The sequence below is a fragment of the Myiozetetes cayanensis genome, unplaced genomic scaffold (genome assembly GCF_022539395.1).
Source record: "Myiozetetes cayanensis isolate MyiCay16 unplaced genomic scaffold, myiCay2020 scf1, whole genome shotgun sequence".
NCBI classification, from domain to species: Eukaryota; Metazoa; Chordata; class Aves; order Passeriformes; family Tyrannidae; genus Myiozetetes; species Myiozetetes cayanensis.
In genome coordinates, this window is record NW_026086604.1 from 25,997,659 (window position 1) to 26,019,735 (window position 22,077).

General features: G+C 37.1%; 1 protein-coding gene across 7 annotated transcripts in view; it reads right to left on the bottom strand.

Annotated features, from left to right (window-relative positions):
• The window catches only part of RALYL (RALY RNA binding protein like), a 405,043-nt gene that overhangs the window by 23,684 nt on the left and 359,282 nt on the right, over window positions 1-22,077 (bottom strand). For 3 of the 7 annotated variants that reach the window (XM_050333109.1, XM_050333090.1, XM_050333126.1), the window contains one exon: window positions 3,176-6,309. The exons of the other annotated variants lie outside the window; for them this stretch is intronic. In XM_050333109.1, coding sequence (XP_050189066.1) covers window positions 6,275-6,309 — 35 coding nt within the window. In that variant the 3' untranslated portion in view covers window positions 3,176-6,274. Of the gene's footprint in view, window positions 1-3,175; window positions 6,310-22,077 lie in introns of those variants that run through there. 7 annotated transcript variants of the gene reach the window in all.

Sequence of the window (22,077 nt, forward strand, 5' to 3'; positions counted from 1 at the left end):
GGAATTCCTAGCCTTCCTAGATATTAGGAAGAAGTTCTTTAGTATGAGGTGCTGAGACACTATTCTGATTTCCCAGAAAAGTTGGGAATGTGTCATTCCTGGAATTGTTCAAGGCTAGCTTGGATGAGGCTTTGAGCTTGTTGGTCTAGTGAAAAGTCTTCCTGATCAGGGAAGAGGGTTTGGAACTGTGTGATCTTTCAGGTTCCTTCCAACAAAAACAATTCCATGATCTATAGTTTTCCAGTCAATGGAAGCTTGGATTTACAGTTAATGTAACTACTCAAGTAAACAGTCATTTATGAAATCTGTACCTTGCCTTGTGGATTAAACACCAAAGCCAAAGTTCTGAACAAGGGATTAATGTTTCATATGATTGAATATATATTGCTAAGTGTTGAATTCTCAGGAAGTTCAGCCAAAGACACCTAGCAAATTTTGAGGCTTAGCCCTTGAAAGAATAGTCAGAATCATGGCATACAGGGAAGGACGTAAAAATAAATATATGGGGGAAGTTTCTTCAAATTTGAAATGAGTACATGAGCATCTCCCTTCAGTAATTTCCTTAGTCATCCTGAGGTAAAATCCTTTCAATGTTCCTTCAGATCTCAGTACTAGATTCAAGCTGCAGCCCTGCCACACTGAATATCCTCTGTTCCTCCACCATGTTCCAGTGTGGTCCTGCTGCAGCAGCAATATTAGCAGCGTCAATATGAATTACCATTTCTTCTTTCTTTAAATAACATGCCAAATGCTGCTGCAACCCTTCATAGGGTTAGCACTGGTCACAGTTTCTGCTTAAAAATCCAGTTGGAGTAGATACTGAAGGTACTCATTTAGTGACTGATATCAACAGGGATGAATTAGATTCTTATTTTCCACAACAATAGTTGTCTCTGTTTGAGGAGAAACATTTCAAATTATCTAAAGCACAAAGCAATGGAAGGATATTGTTTTTTTCCACATATGCATAGCTCCATACCATAGATATATTCACACATGGTAAAACACCAACAGAGTGATTATGCAAAGATTCTTCTCCATTACTGTAGGCTGTTAAGTGTATGTAGCCAGGACAGTACCAGAAAGATTTAAATATAACCTTTAGAAACACTTTTGCTTGATTAGTGGGATTTATAGGGGATGGATGGTGGATGTGAACTAATTTTCTGTTAAAATACAATGTGATACTTGTGGATTAATTCTTTTCACACAAGTGTGGAAGAGCAATCTTTCTTTGAGAGGTTAATAAAAAAAAATGCTTACTATAGCCCCCCAAAACTTCAAGCTCTTTTTGTCTCAAATGAGTTAATAATCCCACCATCCAAAACCTAATAATTCTTTGTTCCCTGGCGCACTCAGTGTCTTTTTGAAGCAGTTTCTCAGAGGATTTTCTAATCAGTTTCCCAGAGCTCGTTATTATAAGGGCATGAACTGTGAGAATAAGGTTGTAACTGCTGTACATGGGTGTTTTTACTCTCTCATCCTCATGGTCAGGATATTTCATTTCTGAGAAATGTCAGAGGTACAGTAATAAGTTATAAAGTTGTGCTGGTTTTACTTAGAGTACAGAATCTTTCCTGCATCTAGTCATATTCTTGGCTAGACCCTCCTTTCTCCAGGAATAGACTATCTTTAGTCCAGTCTGTCTTTGGCTGACTGTTAAGATTGGCAGGTGCTGGCCAAAAGAAACATCTTTTCTCCTAGTTTAGGGTGTACAGCTGTCCTTAGCTTCACCACACACACTATTCTTCCTCTTGTGTGGGAACCTAACCATGTAGAGGTGTTTATTCTGATCTGTAGCAGTTGTATCTGAATGGGTGACTTTGGTGAGCTCTTATGAGCTACAAGTTTATTTCAGGGAAGATAAAAACCTGAAGTTATAAAGACATAGAACAAGGTTACTGTCTCAGAGAAAAGAATTTATGAGAAGAAAATCTTTCCAGTGTTTTGCTTTGGAGCCACCCTTTGGGAGTCCTAAGGCAAAGAGACAGGATCTCATTACAAACTCAAAAATATTTGGGTTTGTCCCTAATGGCAATAGATAAGGTGCAGAATGGATCCCAGCTGGAGCCAGCAGCTTGCACAAGAGTGGCTGAGGAGGCATGGGCAAGGCCTGGAATAACAGTGTCTGTCCCCCATTCCCACAAAGGGCAGCCCTGGAAAGCACCAGTGGCCAGGAGCGTGGGGACCAGGTCAGGCAAACAGGGCTTGATGCCTCAGCCAAGGTGTGGAGCGGCAGCTTGTGTGGAAGGGCACCTCTTTGAATGTGGGGCATTCCCCTAGCCAAATGAAGAGACTTGTAGTGCACATAATCCAGCAACCAGGCATGTTCTGTGATCATCTGCACAGGTCAAGGATGCTCACCCTACTTGAACCCCAAGGCAGAATGGTAGGTGCTCAACCAAGAGCAAAGGCTGCAGCTCTGGTGGGGGAGTTTGCACCATCTACCCCAGCAGTGGCTGATGCCTCCACACAGATGGAGCTGGTGAAGGGAGAGGCTCCAGTGCAGACTTCAGGCTGAAAGAAGTTCTAAGACCTTTCTCCTGGATCAAGGGCAGGAAAAGGCTGCAGACCTGCCTGCCAAAGGTGTGTTCAGGTAGAGGGCATCCTGTGGCAAATGGCTGAGCTGCAGGAAGTGGTTTGAAAGCTTCATAACACTGGGGAGGCTGAGAAGGAGTGAGCTGGTTCCAAGTGTAGTCTGGATGGTCCCACAGCCCCAAACCAAACTTTTGGGCCCCACAGCCTGAAGAAAACTCCTCCATCGGCACACACAGAAGGGAGAGGATCCAGCAATGCAGAAGAATGGAAGCTCGTAACGTCCCCTGATGCCTGAGGTGTCCTTGCAGAACCCCTTCACTGCTCTGCAGACTGAATAGGAAAGACTTCTGTGCCTCTCTCTTTTTCATCCCACTGAAGAATTCTTTCTTTTCAGGCAGTTTGTCACATTTCTTGTTAGTAACTTTTTTAATACAGGACTGGTGCTTAAATTTCTCAAACTGTTAACATGATAGCAGGATTAACATTTTTCTCCATTTTACTTACATAAGTACCTGATATTATGGAAGCCTATTTCTGTTTGGTTTGCTTGGGTACAGAGCTTTATTTCCATGAGAGAAATACATTTTGCCTGGAAAGTCTTAGAGTCAAATTTTGAAAGAAGAAATTGCAAAACTGATTTAGTGCATAAATCAGAGAAAATATTTATTTACAGACATGTAAAAATTATATTACAAATTTTAAAGAAAACTGTAATGAACCATCAATCTGCTCTGCATGGGCAAACTCTGAATGTTTTAATTCCATATTGCAGTGGCACCAATTAAAAACAGGACTGCTTACAAGATTGTAGCTATCTACATTGTTTAAGTACTGTGATTTTTCAGAACTAAAAATGGAAATATAGAGAAAACTAATAAGAATTGAAACAATATGTAATACAAGAGTTTACAAAAGTGAAAATATTTCTTCTTGATCCAAACTTTAAAGCTTTTTAATAAATATTTCCACTCATGCAGCTGCACAGGTTTGAAACAAATGTCTGAAATACACAGAGCATATAGGTCTGTGTAGAAAATGAATTGACTTGATTCAGGTCTGTCCGTAAAGGATTTTATAAGACTGTTTACTATCCAAACTGATTGACAAGATCTTTTTTGTTTCTTATTCTTCCATATTGCAAGGGATGAACAATGTTAAAAAAATCCCACAATTGACATAACTCATGTAAAACAATACAGGTAGTGGTGGCAAACAACACCGAGCATACCACACACATGAGCAGCAGAGAACTATCAAGCTCTGTTGAAGCTACCAGCATCCTCTGCAGTGATTTGAAGCAAACATGCCATTGAGAAACCTTGCTAGTAATAGACTGCATGACGTAACAATCTTCGGGCTTGCAAATGAAATAGTCCCTCATGGTGTTATCAGGGCTGTCTTTTTGTGTTCAAAATATATTCAGGACTTAAACTCTGGTGTGAAACAGTGTCAATATTATGAATGTGCAATTATTTCGGTGAGTTTATAATCTAAGGATAATGATTGTAAAGAATGTGTAAAAATCTAAGAGTGCTTTCTCTGAGTATTAGCTCATTTGGAATGGAGGTGGTGAAGAGATGGTATACCTAGATGTTGCTCATATCTGGTTTATAATGCCAATATCAGAACTGATCTCCTTGGATGACATTCTCCACCTCTTAAATCAGCCAAGGGGAAAATGCCCCCTGAGCTGCTAAAGTTTGGAGTTTTTTTTTTTTAACTGTCAGACAAAGATGGAGATCCCAGAATGGCAATTCTTACTGCATTTTTAGAGTTAAAAATGATCATAACCTATATTAACAGATAGAAAGTGGAGAAGTATTTCACCCTCTGATTTTACCTAACATTTCACTTACACAGAAGTAATTTTTTTTTTCCTGCACTTTTCTGGGACATTCAGCCTTGGTAAATTCTGAAGCTGCGATTCTTTATTCTCAAGTAAAACTACTTATTCTAGTCTTTCCTTAATTAAGTAGCTAGGTACCACTCAGCACCTATGTAAACCATGTAACTCCACAGACAATAGACAAGCTAAATATAAGGTACACAAACATAACTGTGAGTGCTATGTTACATAGTCACCTAGTGAAGAAATTTCCCACTCAGTAATAGATAATTAAATTCAAATGTATGCTTTTCTTTCAAATTTTTCGAAGAATATCAGTCTGTCTTTGGTGATGGTCCCCATGCTGGAAACCTGACCAGAGACCTTGAGCTCCCACCTCCTCATACCCCCACTATTTGAGGTGAACCTATCATGTCAGAAACTGCTTTTTAAAATAGAAATTTAAAGTTCAATCTTTTAAAGAGTCTCTCTGGTATCTTTTGTTTTCTCTTGCTTTCAGCCTACAGAGAATGATTGAAAGGGCAAGGCAAGAATTCATCTTTGTAGTGCTGGATGATCCCAAATACCAAACACCTCTGGTCATGGATATCAATGGATGTCAGGGCTCCGTGCTGCAGACTGGAACACAGCTGGGTCCAAGCTCCATTTGACTGCCTAATATACTTCCTAAAATAACGTTTTTCCCTTGAAAAGCTGTAGTTACTAAATTATTTATTTCTCTACAATCACTTTAAAGACATGTCTCTTTCTATAGGACTGTATCTCACATAAAGATGTAGATGATATATTCCTTGTTTCATGTCATCTGCAGTGCTAAGGAAGTCTGACTTTGGGATGGTGAGCAAGTTGGTGCTTTTATTAGAGAAGGAGACCTTATGCCCCTATCATATATGCTTTGATACTCTTAATGTCTTAGTAACATGAGAGAAATAATGCATCCATTCTGTTTGAAAGGAAATATGATTTATTAAGAAATTCTATACTGAGATTCCCCTACATCTGTAATAATTAATTATTCCAACTTCAAGCTTTTAGGAGGGATTTAGAAGTTTGTGAGTGAAAAGACTACTGCCAGAAAATAACCCAAAAAGTAATAAATAGGTTAACTCAGGCTGTCAGATATTGACAGCCTATAAATAATTTTTCTGGCTGGACAGGAGACTGACTGTCATGGAAGCTTTCCATATGGTAACAACAAATAGCCTTTAGAGATTTGCAGGAACAGCTGTAACAATGTTTGATGAATGGCATCACAGAGAGTGCTTATCTAAAGAAAGGGATTTACAGGAGGATCCAATTTATAGTTTATCAAAGATTACTCTCTTATTTTGACATTTTCACTTTTTAGAAGCTGTCCTATTACTAAACATAATTATTTCCAATGAAAAATAAATTAAATAAAATAATGGAAGATACCATACAATGTATGTAATTGTGACACTGATCATAATGGTCTTGTTTGAATTAAATATTAAACAAAGAAGTGCAATATCACCTGACTCTAAATATGGTAAAACAGTAAAACATGCTAATCATAAAAATAGCTTTTAGAAATATACATTTGTATACAGTGTTTTCCACACCTGTTAAATATGTCCTTCATATTATTATGATACAGTACATTGGCCTTTAAGACATCAAAATTAAAAAAATAATACCAATAATTAGCCAGAGAAAACCACATTTACAATCTAAACCATAAAAATCTGACAATTGTACAGCTTAGAACATATAAGAAATGGAATTTCTAATATTTGAACAGTAACGTCCATTTTAATAAGTAAATTGAGTTTCATACAAATTGAATCAAAGGTGTTGCTAGCCAGCAAGAAACCGCAGTTCACAATTTTCTGTGGGGAAGTCAGTTTCTCTTCTTAGCCTTCAGGGGGTTCACACATGACATCTCATCACTTGATCTGTAGAAACTGAGAAATGAAATGTTGGCTTTAGTATGAAGGCATAGAATTTCTTCCAGCAGAACCTCAAAAAGAAGCCAAGACAGCTGAAGAAAAGAGCGAAGAGGACTATAATTTCACTTTTTCACAAATCAATCAAGTATCAATATCTATTAGACTTTCCCACCTTAAACCATCGAAGGCTAAAAGAAGAATAGTTTTCCTGCACCAGTGGACAATCAGGACTGTGCAACAGTCCTGAATTAGACTGTATGGACCAAAATAATAACAGTGAATTGAGCAAGAGCTGTTGAGGTTGAAGTATACCTCCCCTCAATAATGCTATGCAAACAACTGCTGCATAATGTCTATTTTAGCAGCAGGAAATAGAATAATGCATCTTAGCTGTTTTGCAATGAAATGCTTTATTTGCATAATAGCATTCAATCTAAATAAACTGCATGTAGAATTCTTTGCTTCAGTCTCATCACGCTATTTATATACCTTACTCCACTTCTACTGACTGTGTACTTTCAGCAATGCCTATAGTTACCAGATTGATGGATCTTTCCTCAGTGGCTTCCCTTTTGTTGTTGCCCATTTTATTATTGTTCTTGTGTACATACTGTAGGATATAATTGTATATCTTCTGATTTCTTTTACCAGCCCCATCGTGAAACTGCAAAAATCCAGTATTAGTCAATGCTTTTGAGGACCATTCTTCCAGTAGAGGCAGGAACAGGTATCATCTAAATATCTGAGTCTTATTATATGTGATCCATTAATGCTACCAGCTTCAACTAGGCAGTCAGGGATGCTTCAGGGGAGCATAAGACATACCAGCTACACCTCCCCACAGGAAAACTGACAACAGTTTCCTAGTCACATCTGTTTGGAAAACTGTCAGTAGAAAATGTTAACAGAAGTATATGGTTTCCTTTTTTTAAAGTGAAATTTTCTATCCAAGGTTTTTTTTAATTTTGACAGGAAAAATATCTTTCAGTCAATTTTTTTTTCTTTTTTCCTTTTTGGTTCTATCTTTTTATATAACTAAGCCAGAATACAGCTGAAAAACCTGATGCACTTCTGATCAAAGCCTGAAAACTTTCCAGATGTTCTTTTCACACAATTTCCACCTCCTTCAGTGAGTTTGAAGTCTGACTTTTTCTTCCTCATTAAAAAAGGGAAAATTTCTGCTAAAATTTCAATTTATTGAAAACGTGGTTTTCAAGTGACAAGGATTTTACCAGAAACATCAGAGTCCCTGCAGGACTGGCCTCTTGCCCTTTGAAGCATTCAGGATCAAATTTCTCCCTTGTTGTAAAGAAAGCACCAGATTTCTGGTTGTAATCTTCTTGGATAACCAGGATTAGGGAGAAAAGCTCAAGTGAGAGATTCCATAATTTTCTTTTTTCTGTTAAAACATCCTGAAACTATTATTCTCTACTTGCACAGAGAAAAATCTTCATCTCCCCTGTTTTAGGTCTGATCCCTAGACAGATCTATCCATATTAAAAAGATCTTTAAATTCTCCCCTTAAGTCTGTGAGAGGCCTAATGGCTGTTAAGTAGCTATTCCTCTTAGAAAAAGTAAAAAACCCACTATACATCCTATTAGCTCCAAAGAGGGTTCCTCTTTTCTAGCCTTTTTTCACCTATGCTTTGCTGTTCCATTAAGCCATTATAAAAAGCAATAATTATGCAAGCAAGAAGAGAGGCAGATTTTCAAGTTATTTATTGAAGCTTTTTTCCTCACCATAAACTTGTCAAGCATTTACCTGTCACCAGCACTAAAGAGCTTCATTGGGTTACTATTGTGAAATGTTACTGCTAAACACATGGACCCAAGTCATTAATGCTTCTTTGCTTTTGTTTAGAACAAGGATATGCTTTTGTTTAGAACGAGGATATGAATTTATCAACCCTACCAGTCCAAAATCTTGTATTCTTTCTTCTGTGCATGGGCATCTTAGTTGCCTCTCAATGCAAATAATGTTAAATTCTGAGAAGAAACTTTAAAATCTGAAATAGTCAAGCTTTTATTTTGCATAGAATGACAGAAATCACTATGATTAATCTAGACTAATATAATGTTAATTTTATTCTATTTCTTTCTTCTGAATAGTGTACAGTTTATCATCTGGATTTATGGTAGTGCTGATGGTATTAAAAAGCTTTCATGATGACTAATGTTTTTTTTTTTAATTTTTTCATTTCTTTCACCTTATATATAAAAACATGTCCTGACACAACAAGGGTGAACTGAATTACATTTAAGCCAGCAATAAGGCTTTCATTTGATGTAGTTCTGACAGAAAACCACTTTAGAAAGTGTGATTTGACCATAATGCATTTTAAGAATTGAATAACCCAACTGAGCATGTAGACTTGGCATCTGTAGACAATATCAAAGAAACAGTATATTCTGTCCTAATTGCCATCATTATATCTGAAAAAAAGCTGGAGAGAGGTTATGGAATATGTACTGGTTCATTTCCCACCTGAAATTATTTCTACTGCTTTTTTCCCTATCTGGATGACTTTTTGAGCTTGAGCTACTGGAAATACTCTTCTTAGGCATAACACTATTTCAGTCTTCCAGAAATGCTATTGCTACTGTTATTATAGTTCCAGTATGATCCTTCTGGCATTTTCACCAAATTCAAATTATACTAGACTAAATTAATTTTAACTATACACTATTACAATGTATATAACATAGGAAAACCAACATTAAATATTAAAAACCTCACTAAATGAAAGTGCAGTTCTACTTAATGGGCCCCAAACTATAATAATTCAAAATGATGGAGTAAATCCGATAAAATCCAGTAAAAATGTAAATTTTCCCTTCTTGCCTTTTAGATGTTAAATGGTTCAAAACATGCCTCCCATCAAAGCCTAGATAATTCCTATCTTTATGTCTCTATATTTTTAAGAATGCTCTGCATGTAAAGGACATTTTCTTGTGGGAGAGCCTGGCCATCAGACCACCTTCCAGGGGACCGTTTCCTCAACGTTCTGTGCCTCGTAGCCAGGCAATACAACATAGTAGGAGTAGCTTGCACTCTTTATTGCTCCTAAAAGTCTTTAATGAGAAGACAAGGTCTCCCTGAGCAGCTGGAAGCTGTAATGGTAGACCAGTCCTTCTGTGGTTGGGGAGCTACTGACTTTTCTAAACTCGTTCAAGTTGACTTTATCTGTCTGAAGGAGACAAGAGTTTTGTTCTCTGCTGGCTGGATCTAAACAGAGCAAAGCCTCTTTCCTGCTCTGATTTATTTGTTCTTCCTTACAGTTCTGAAAGAGGGAGAAGAACAGGAATATGTTCCTTCTTCCCAATAAATATCTAGTTTCTTTCTCATAGAGTTTATGGGAAAAGTGTTCTGGATATCCTTTACCATGCTCATCTTCCAGACTTAGATGTACAAGGATAAATCTTACTTCATGAGAGCATAAACTGAGCATACGTTCTTGGGAGGGAGTATTAGCAGTGTACTATGACTAAATGACAGAAATGGTGTATGTGATTAACATCTTCCCTTGTAGTATATTATGAAAATGTTTAAAGAAAAGTCCCACAGAGTATGGTTGTTACAGACTTTACCATATTACCCTATAGTATTTATAAGCAATAGGAGCATCCAACAAGTATATGCAAGATTTTCATCTGACAAAATGCATGTTTTTAAACAATAAGGGCTCTGAATGTCTTTTTTGATAACTTTAATCTTTGAAATTCCCAGAAAATTCATATAAAAATGGATGGATAGATGATGGTGCACATATACACATGAAGTCGTAACCCAAAGCCTCAAGTATCCCCTCTCTTGTTCTCTTGCCTATTTCCTTGCCAGACATAGCCATTCTCAGGACTGGAATTCTGAGTTTAGTAACTGTAATGGAGACATCTGAAGTTACTGTTGACTACTTTTTGGTAAAATTGCACATCTACCTCTTGCAGGCTCCTGTTGAGTAGGAGACTTTAAGCCTGACACCTTTGTAGGTTTCTGCTGATGTCTGATGAGGCTTTGGCAGTGCATTATGTGACTGCCATACATCACTTTCTGCAAAACAACTTCAAGTCCCATTAAAATGCAGCAGGTGTGATGTCCTTTCACTCAGCACTGGCCCTCATACTCGCACTACCTCAAACTGCATAGGTTCACTATACTGTCCTCTCTACAACTGAGAATACTGAATCTAGGTCCACAGATGCTGCTCTTACACCCTGTAGGATAGCATACTCTTGTTTTGTCTCTAATAATTTCTTTTGATTATGAAATGTTCTTTCTGGACAACCAAGGATGTGAAAAACAATCTGTTTGCAGACAGACTCCCAACAAAAGAACCAAAATTTAATTAGCCATTATTGATCTAGATATTTTCTTAAAATGAGAAAAATCAGAATGCAGTACAGAGAATAGTAGTGCAAATTGTTATTCTGTTTATTTACTATGTCTAACTCAAGACAATATCCTTTTCTCTTAAGCAGGCAGCTCGCACTGAGTGTAAACCCAGTAATTTATGTTTGAAAGGTACCACGGGGGCATCCACATTTGCTGTGATTTTACACATCAGTCTTCATCATCAGTAGAAAACCATAAGGAATGAGTAGGGCTTACCAAGGAACCTTGTATTTGTATTAGCTATCACATTGACTTCACAGCTGTATTCATTTGAGGTACATCTTGTACTCAGTCCCTTGATTTAAATCTCTAATTCAGGAACAGTTATATATTTAGTTTAATGCCCCCATATGAAGTGTAAATGCTCAGTTCAGTAGATGTGAGCAGGGAATGTGAATGTGTATTACACACCTGCTGCTGTCAGTTGTAACCCTTGTAAAATATGACAAAATTATGGCGCTAAAGCAAAACTTTTTATAGTGAGCTAGTTATAGAAGATTCACTGCATTTAACAAATAGAGGGATGGTACAGTTTGATAAATATTAATAAAGAATAATTACAAGAACTGGTTTCACCTTCTTTAAATCTTTCTTCAAATGATGAAACCTAATCATTATGCTTTGCATTCTGTCAATCATACTTTAATTGCTGAAAACACTACAGAATTGTTTTTCTGTTCAGTGAACAGCTTAATTACTTTGAAGTGTTAGTACTTATGTGAGTACATGTGAGAATGACTGTTTTACTCATCAGTGAAAACAAACTTATATCTCCTTTGTATTAAAATACTGTGTTTCAGTTACTGACCTGAAAAAAATCAGCAGTAAGAATAAGATAGCCGTATCAGATACTGATTTTTCCCCTAGACCAACATATCTTTTCTGAGTCCTATGTAGGCAGAATTGTGATGAATACTTTGGAGTGAAGTGGTGGAGAGAGGATGCAGTATTTGGAGGGTGCCAGCGAGGACATACTGCAATTGAGATGATGGTCAGGTGTGAGACTGAAGGAATGACTTTGGGATTAGAGTCACCATGGTAATTTGACAGCCTGAGAGGGGCTTTGAGGGAAAGAAGTGCATCTGTCTACCTTAAGTCTGTGTGTTTTTCTCCTGCTAGACTGCTTTTTTGCAGTAAGGCCTCCTGATGCTGTCCACAGAGTTCCCTCTTCCTATACAACTGTGCCTTGAGGGATCCAGTACCAAATACAGCAGAGAAAAAAATGTCCCACTTTTATTTAACCCTGCATATGAGTAGATATTCATAGCAAATTCTCAAAGGTATGACTCTCATTGAAGATCACTAATTGTTTTGGATTATTCTTGTGGTAGTGCATGTTCCATGACAAGCAAGTCCAACTGAGTCTATCAGGATTCATAGTAAGCATTGCCCTTTATCATCCTGAATGCTGCAGACAAGATGGTTTTAGGCTACAGGGTGCTGTCAAAAAGCTGTAGAACAAAATTCCTACTGAATTAACCTTTGCTTGAGGTGAAGAGTAGAAATTCTCTAGTGTGAGGAAGTGATCCAGTTTGTAATAAAGTTAAAGGCAATAGTTCCTATCCTACCATTGCCAAGGGTGCAGGTTTGAACACACAGCTTAATGCATAAAGGAACTACTAAAACTTGTACCTTGAGGCCATTCATTACTCCTACATTTTAAATTGTGTGGTTTTAAAATATATGAAAACGGGAACTTACTAGGAGAACTACCGTAAACTAATTACACAGAAAGTACCTGCTAAACTTTCACAGTATTGCCAAATTAGAGTTAAGATAGCTATCAAAAACCCAAGTGTAACCATTGCAGGAAAAAAATAACTGTACATAATGATGGTATTGAGATGTTGAGTGCCCTGTCTAATCAATCAGAGATTTTTCATTTACTTAGAGGCAGAAGTTTTGCTTAACTAAAAGACCAGGTGGAGTGAGATAAAAACCAAATAATTAGAGAGGAAATGGGGAGAGCAGGTTGCTGGAAGAAGTGATTGGAAACAAACAGCATGAGACAGAGATATCAGGAAAGCTCAGAGTAAACCATAGGAAGAATGAGCTGAATGAGATTAACAGTGATGCACAGTGGATATTTAACTGGTGACAGTATGATGAATTAGGACAGTCAATAAAACATACAGGATGTAGAGTTACCTGCTTAAAACTGTTATCTGTCTGAAAGACTTGGTGTGGGAATGTGATCGAGGCAGAAACAACAATAAAAGCTGGTCTTATTTTAAACAGGTTTTGCTTTGCATTTTCCTGCCTAATACTTATTTTAATGCACAATGCATAGTAGAGCGTAATATTTTGGTTTTATGAGGATTTCAAGAGACATTCATTTTAAAATAAAAGTTACAAAGCAAAATGTTGGATTTGGGGTTAAATTGTGGTCTGCCAGTGGTGCAGAATCACTTAATAGATGAGAAGGAATTAGTATAAATGTGGAAAGAGGAAGCAGAGAAGAATCTAGCCTTTTAATTCTCTATTGAGTCTGGAAAACACCTTACTCATTTTAAAGGAGTACAAAACTGTAGTGTAGTTTTAGAAATCAACAGCAACGTAGGAATTTCAGATACACATAGCACCATGACAGGCTGGCTGAGAAGGCATTTGATTAACTTCCAAATCTTCATTTTGGCAGACTAAGCTTGTTTTATTCTTCACTGATTGCTTTTTTGTTGAAATGGCAATTACAGTTCTATCACCTTCTAAATAACTTCCCTTCTCTGAGACCTGTAAATGCTGATATACGGTTAAATTCAATCTGCCTTTCATGTTTTGATATTAATCATGCAGAAAATCTTCTTGGTAACACATTTATATTTTCTCAAAAAATGGAGACCTTTTGGAATAACTGGGTCACTAACTGCAGTGGCTCTGCAATTTGTCTTGAAAAAATAAAAACATTTAAAATTTCTGCCTTTTAATATGGAAAAATAACAACCTTTTGGCTTTAAGTGTTTACTCACATTAAGACTTTGAACAGAAAAAATGTTTCCTCTGAGGGTTTTTCATTCAGCATTCTTGAGGTTCAAGCATACTGATAAAGTCTGTGAAATGAGTGTTTTCTAGGGGAACTAAAGCTATTTACTTTCAAAGACTGACACACCAGGAAAAATGTGTGAACCATGACAACTGCTCAATTTCAGTTCAATCTAAGGATTTGATGATTAAGCTGATAGACTCAAATCCATAGCCAAACACAGACCCAGTGGCTGGCCTGAGTTGTTCCAGAGGATTTCAGTATCCAAGTGAGAGCCCAGAAAACACCAGTGTCCCCCTTCCCATCCACCACTTTCCCGATGTACTGCTGCTTTAGTAGATATATTAGGTTACTATTTTGATGCGTATTCTCCCTGCACAGGGCTAGGGAATGTTGGTTCTAAATAATGGGTGAAGCAAACCCAACCCAGCACCTTCAACAAGTCAACCAAAGTTTACTGGAGTCAACCAAAGTACAGGGAAGTAAAAGAAGAGCTACTCCACCAGAATTAGTTAAAATTACGTTGGCAAAAATATTCGTGAGTGGAAACTGAAATCAGTCTTCATATTTAAAGTGTTGACTTTCTTCAATTAAATCTGATGTTTCTTTACCTGCCAAAAGGTAAGCAAAAGCTTGCAATATATTTTGTAAGTCACCATCATCCTCACCTGAATAGAAATCCAGGTTTTCTTCTGGGTGGTAGGTGTTTGGCTGTACCTGTTTGTACACTGCACTCAGAGGTTGACTCTATGCTCATAAATTTTAGGCTAGCAAAATCTTTGGAGCTAATTATGATCTACTTAGATTGAATAAATATGTTGAGGCTACTAATACTGAATATTAAGGTCACTTATGTTATATCAGAGATGAGTTAATATCACTTAGGGAAGTATTTTGTTTACCCATCTGTGAGAATTTTTGGCCTTATCTGACAGCATTATTTGCCTCTGATTAAATTCACAGGTTGATATGTGGTTTGGTTTGGGCTTTTTTGTTTTTAAATTGAGTTTTTTTAATAGATAAAATTGAATGATTAAAATTAAATATTTTGATGTCTCAAAAGCGTCAAGCATCCTGGCCATCTTTTTAAATGATGACTGAAACTTCAGGCAAGTCAAGATCGATGTCAGGGTGCAATGAAAAAAATAAACCAGATTCAATGAAGAGTGTGTTCCACATTGTTCAACAGACAATTTTCTTGACTGGAAAGCATATAACTTTTTGTGAGTTTTAACAATATATTTTGTGAATGCTCCTTTCTTGCATGTAGGGCCAATAGCACCTGTTGGTCTGTTCTCAGAAAAAGCAGCTGAGTCTACCTGCACAGTCAGTCTTCTGAGATGCATTGCACACTACATAGTTTCAGTGTCAAAGCTGAGAGCAGGATCCAAACTTCCTGATCCCTCACTCTTTGCTTAAGAAATTAGATAAACAGAAGAAAAACCGCATTCTTTTCAAGCTCTTTTGCATCAATTTTTTAAGATTCTAGAGGCTGTAAATTAATTACATTATTTACATTATAAAAGGTTTTAACAGTTTTGGGTTTTTTTTGATTTTTGTTTTGTTTTGGTTTGGTTTGGTTTTGTTTTGTTTTGTTTTTAACTGGGGACTAAATAATATAGATTATATATTATGGAATATAGATTCAGAGGAATAGATGTGAAATCAAGAAAATTATTTTGCTTATTTGTTTTACAGAAGTGCAGTTACAGGCAGGAAAGTCTAGTAGAAAGAGACACAAAAAGCATGATAATATTGCTTGCATTTTCTGCAGGTTCCCATGTGATTTGTAGAGGATAGGATTTAAATAATAATTAGAAAAATATTATGTAGTCACTCAGAAGTAACCTGGTAAAACCCTGAACACCACTTAGGAAGTTTTCTTCTGATAAATTGACTGACAGAAAAAATGGGGAGGAGGAGCCAGTAGCAAGGCCCTTCCAATGATTCACATCATAACAGTGGGTGAACAGAAAGCACATCTACTGTGCTATTGCATACATTAAATATAACAAAAGGGCATGTCAGGAAGTTTCTTACATTTTTTGATTTCAAGGCATGGTTTTATTATTTTCATCATTTTTTCAGTCACAGGTTATTAGATTTACTGCAGCTTTGGAAGGTACAACAAATTACTATCTGTCAGGTATGCTGCTCCTAATGACTTTTTTAGCTTACTCAAGTACAAACATCTTGCACTGATATTTATCAAGTGAACACAATCTTTACTTATTCATTTGTCTTAGGAATGAAGAGCATCATGTTTCTCCTAATATTAAAAGCAAGGTTTCAATGAAGTCCAAAATGTTCAGTGCATAGAAAAGACAAAATTTTGCTTGGTCTTAGTGATTTTTAAAGTAAACTGAAGATTTCTAGCACAACATTGCTTCAGCCATTGCCATTAATTCGAAGTTTTCTACTTTTTTTTTTCCAAGTAGTTCCATATATAAATTGTCACAGTACCTGCTGATCTTTTCAACAAGCCTAATCAGTCTAATTTGGCTTGTAATAGAAGAGTCAGTCTCCTCTGCCCTGATGCTATGGACAGAAAAACAATGCCTCTAAAAGGGCAATCAAAAATCTCATTTCATTACAATAATACATTAGGTACTATCAATACTATCACATAGTCACATATTTGATCAGTCTTGCTATTTGAGATATGCAAAACTGGGTTTAAACTAGATGAAATTCATCTGAGAAACTTTTTTGGTTTTCTGTAGGTCTTCTACTCTCAGCTGAGTTTTCTCATTGTTGAATTCCATACAAAATAATAAAAACGAGGAAAGTTTCACAGCTTCATAAAGATTTGCTATTAAATTAATTTCCCTTTAGCTACTTATAGCAGGGATGTGATGGACACACTCGACCCCTTAACCAAACTCATGACAGTTTAGTTTAGGCTTCAAAGGAGGTAAAAGCTTGAGCTCTAGTCCAGCCAAGAACTCTTCTAGTTGCAGTCTGTTCTCTGAAGACCCACAAAGGCAAAGAGTGACACAGTGAGCATTGGTGTGTATGAGCTTGAAACACCTGTCATGCAATTAACTCATGAACGGTGGGAAACTTTTCCAAGACTCACTTAACACGGAACAAAGAAAGTTGTGGGCACAAGGAATCCCAGGCATATCTTTTTCATTGCAAGTAACTTGACTACGATCCAATCACTTGATTTCACAAATACAACAGCCTAAGTGAGCCTTCTTTGAGCTCTCCCAGCCAACCAGCCTGGCTGCATGGTGGTGGTCTCCCCTTGAGCTGGGATGCCTCTCAAGGTCACTCCTTGAGGCACAGAGATCATTTACCAAGAGCAGATGTTTGGGAAGTGACTGATATTACACAAAACCTTTTAGTATAGTAACTTTCATTTGTGCCTTGGTAACTTTGATTTGTGTCTTGGTAGTTTAGAATCATTGTTCAAATGATTGTGCTATAGAGTAATAGAGTGAACCTTGTCACTGAACTTTGTTAAGTCACACTTTCACAATATCGTATTAAAACCATCTTTGCTAATACCTTTGACTGTGGACCTTTCAGCAATCTAAATCACACATTTGCATCAACAGGGAAATGTTTCTAACAAGCTTTAGCCAAAGTACTAGTTGGTTCCATTGATTTAAATGGTAATTGCATTAATTCCTACAAGAAATATAGCTATTATTATATCATAATTGCTTTACTTTTGCATAGTAAAACTCAGTGCAGCAAGAGGATTATTCTGAATTTTATGTCTGTGGCAGTTTCTGTTATTTATGTTTGAAACATGATTCTCTTTGAGATATTAGAAACAAATCTGATAGACTGAAAACATGCAGTGTGAAGGTGGAGAAAAGGACAAGAGTAAGAAATTAAATGCCCCGAGAGGTAAATACAACTGAAATATACAGGCCTCTTACTGTCTCTGTATCTTGGGTTCTAAAATAATAAAAATGCCCCTTAAGACATCTCATTAAAGTTGACTCATTATTATGGAAGTCCCATCTAATAATGCTCATGTGGCTTCATTACTTTTAGCATAGCTACAACAGCATAAAACCACAATGCCGTGACTGTGAATATATCCTTCAAATTCCAACCAAGCAGTAACCAGAGTCTGATCTGAATCATGACATGATAAATGACTTGTATCTTAACTTGGATCACATGCTCTACCAGAAAACAGTTCGCAGTACTGACTGCTTAACTACTAAACCACTACTGTACTATTAATATTACAGTTAGCTATTACGAAAGGTTGACAGTTTGATAGAAACTATTATTTTCGGGTAGTGTATTACAGATAAGAGTGCTTGTGTATAACTCATTCCAATTAATTATTTTGTTGATATTATACTAAGCATTAGCTGAAAGTGATTTTTTTTTCAAATTTACAATACTTCAGGCTTTCAGGTAACTAATTGGTTGCCACCTATGTTGTTTGCAAGAGGATTGCGATAACTTGATCAATAGTTCCTCAATGATTGATTAGCACCCATTGAAACAAGTTCAAAATAGATATATTAAATATTCTGGGACTGCGCTGGGTTGTCCAGCTGCTAAATCAGCAGGGTAAGGGAACCACCACACATGCTAAGTCAGAAACATTTTTCCTACAAGCTTTCAGTCCTGTCACACACTGCTAATGGTACTTCTAGTAAGAAGGGGCTTGTTATAGATGGACTGAGGACAAGCTGCTTCTCAGATATCATAACGTGTTGGATTGCTGTTGCAAAGGTGACTTTGCTGTTTTTCACTGTGCAGCCACAGGATTAAGAGGAGGTTGTTTGTTTCCCTTCCCACTACTCAAAATTTAAAGACATGGCAGACACCTAAAATCTACCTGATATCACTGACGATTTGTGTTCCAATGATTTGTGGCCTGTTTGTGGTTTGTGTGTGAACTGAACCTAGTAAACATGAAGATCTTTCTTCATAAGGGCTTGTTTTCTGTAAGACAGGATGGGAAGCTGCATAGGTATGTTGCTTTCTTCACAACACTGTTGAGGGAAAGCTTAAAATAACAGGAATGTGTGGATATGTTTGCACCAGGAAGAAACACAGAAATTTTAAATTCACTGCTACTAGAAACTGTTTAATGTTTAAGAGGAGATAGAAAGCCTGAATTATGGGTCTAGTAAAATCTGGGATAACCAACTACTGGTTTTTTACCTAAATGAAGAGAAGAAAACAGACCTGAAGTTCTCAACCCCTCCAGCTACCTCTGATTGTCAGTTTGGTGAAGTGAATTGTAAAGTAAGCTTAGGAGCTACATTCCAAGTTAGTGACTATTTTATACATATATATCTATATATATACATATATAACTACAACAAATTCATGACCTTGTACAAGGCAGAGCGAGAGGCCAAAGTGTAAGAGCAGGTGGGTGAGAAGCTTGTGGCAAACTTCACTGAGCCAACTATTTGACATATCTGTACATAGATGTATCACGTATCTGAAATGACCATTTAAAGAGCTCTTCAGTATGTTAAAGCAGGAAAATTCTTTGGGAATTGTTTTGTAAAGATCCTCAAGCTGGAGTGTCTGCAGCACTGGAGACATTTACTGAGAGACATTTGTGGAGCAAATGGTACAAAAAAAACTTTCCCAAGAGGTGATGTTTGATGACTGTAGCAGGTGCTTCAAATGCAGCATGTCTTAAATTAAAGTTCAGATGGACAATCAAGTTATTGTGGCATAAAAGTTTTCGCACTTCAGCTGAGCCATAACAACAGTTTGTGGGCATGTCTTTAGTCCATAGAAAATTCCAATGCAAGGATGAACAACATCCTGGTGTAGATGGCGGATGAAGAAGGTGTGCAGCATTGAATGTGATGTTGTTCTGTGTGTGCAGCCAGGTAGCTAACTGAAGGGGCTGAAGGGTCCTTAAATCCATACCTGACTTAACTCACTCTGCAGGCTAAACTACTCTGTCTTTCTTTACAGTTGATCTAGGCTGAAAGCAGGCACGAGGACAGATGCCACGACTCAGCTAGTGTGCTATAACCTGTTCCTCTAAATAGACAGCATGTGAATTTACAGAACTGATCCTACCACCTAAACCCACCAGCACACATGGTCACTCCAATTTAGAATTGCAAATTAGAATTAGAAATAGAGAAAGAAACATATTTTTGAGTCCTCTAGTGCAAAGATGCAGATGCACATACACAGATCCAGAAGTTCCATTGTGGCAGCATCTGAACTATGCCATGGGGATGTCCTTCTTGAACACTTTGCTGACAGCCTTAGGACAACAGAATTCTATTCAGCAAACCTGCAGCAGGTTTTGGGCAAATGAATTGGCAGAAGATTTACTGATAAATCTGGAGAACTCTAAATAAAGGTTAAAATCTAAATTTAAGTCACGTTCCTTTCTCCCTCTAATAATATTTTGCATACTAGTGGACTCACAACTAAATTTTTGTGCTGAACTGACTTCAGAGCATTAGTTATGCCCATTTAAAATATTTTTCTATTTTCCTATTGCTGGCCTTAGTGATGAAAGAAAATATTTTTTAATCATTGTCCTAAATCCCTTTAGCTATATATTTGGAAAACATTATAGATTTCATTAAGAAATGTCCTTTGGAAGGGTATTTATTATTCTGAGTCCAAGGTTATGATTTTACCCATGGAAAGCTTGTCTTAATTATTTCAAATTTAACACTTTTCATGCTTTAAAAACCTTTTTTCCCCCCAAAGACTTGTAACTGGCACCATTCCAAAATAACACATTTACTATTAGTCAGCTCTTGTCCTAAATAACTTAGTCTGTATAAAATGGAATAACAACAGCTGTTAGGATTTCTTGCTTTATAACAAGTTTATACATCTACTTTACTTTTCACAAAACAGAGGCAAATTTCAGATAACAGGGCACAGAATGGGTAGAAGCAGAATGAAATTCTGAATATTCCTATGGGATGTTCACTATGTTTTTGATAGTATTGTTGCTGACTTTTCCTTTATACAACTATCAATGACTGGAGTAGAAAATAAAGCTTATAGGAATTGGCCATTAAATCTACATAAGTATATGTAAGTGTAAATTACAATATGCATCAAAAACTACCAGCTTCAGATCACAAAAGTACTGGCCTATATTGCTGACTGTTTGGGTAAAAAGTATAGATGAAAGACACATAATTCAATTTATAATTGCCTTTCTTTGGAAAACACCCATAGCCTGAGATTTCTTTGAAGTAATCCTATCCCAAGCAATCCATTATCCTATCCACTGCGGTTTTGCATTCACTGTTCTCCACAGGCTTTTCAAAAGAAAGAAGGTGTTATTACCCCATCATAGCAGGCAGGAAGCTAAGGTGAAGTGGCCTCTTCCAAAGCCTGATGGAAATGACAAGGGAGGATGAAAACATAGGAATTTTACATGACTGACAATATTAGTTCTAAGCTTTAAAGTTTACAATACTACCAACTTCTCAGCTGGAGGGTCCCAGCCTTTATGAAGGTGGAAGGCATGAGTCTGACTGGCTCCACTGCCCTGACATTGGACCAGGCTGCACCTGATCAAGGCAATGCACATAAATCCTCTTCCTTGGCCTTTCCTTGCTGCCATCATATCAGGACTGGGGTGATAGCAACCATGCTAGGGTGCAGAGGACACCTCTCTCCACATGCAGTGAGCTATCTCCTCCTGGCACTCATGAAGTCAGTAATGATATGCAGAGAAACCAGAGGTGGTTCCCTACCGTGCCTTAGATGTGCGTCTCAGACCTCTGAGCTGTATTTGGAGCTGTGTCTGCAAAACACTGCACTTCCACTAATCCCATAACATAAATTTTGGAAAGGCCTTTTAACTCGGAAGCAGTGGTGTGCAAAAATGGCTGTGCCAACTCCAGACTTTCCCAGTTAATGAAGTCTTCCTGTGCTGCCTGCTTTTTAGACCTTTTCCTACTGAGGCCTCTGATACATGAAAAAATTCTTCTACATCATGCGTCATTATACATTGTAGATACATTGTCAGTATGGGATACCCACAGGGTGAAATGACAGCACTGAGCAATCAGAGGCTAATACACTGTATATTAACATCCCTACTTAGTTGTCCACAATAGGAGTCTAATGGCTAATTACTGTAAAACCTACCAGTCTTGTTAAACTGCAGTCACCCACATTGCCATGATCATTTCAGCTGGTCAGGTATTAGCCATGGTGGGAGATTATATTTACAATTATTTATTAATTACAAAATTTCAACTTCCTTCAAATTCAGGGTAACACGTTATTACAGATATCCCTCATACTTGCACAGGAGAACCTGTCCCTTTGAGAAAAAAGTATGATGTCATTTGTTCTACATTTCACTTTAAAAGATCATAGATTCATAAAATCATAGAATCAACTGGGTTGGAAATGATCATCAAGTCCAACCCTTGATCCAACACTGCCGTGATTACTAAACCATGGCACTAAG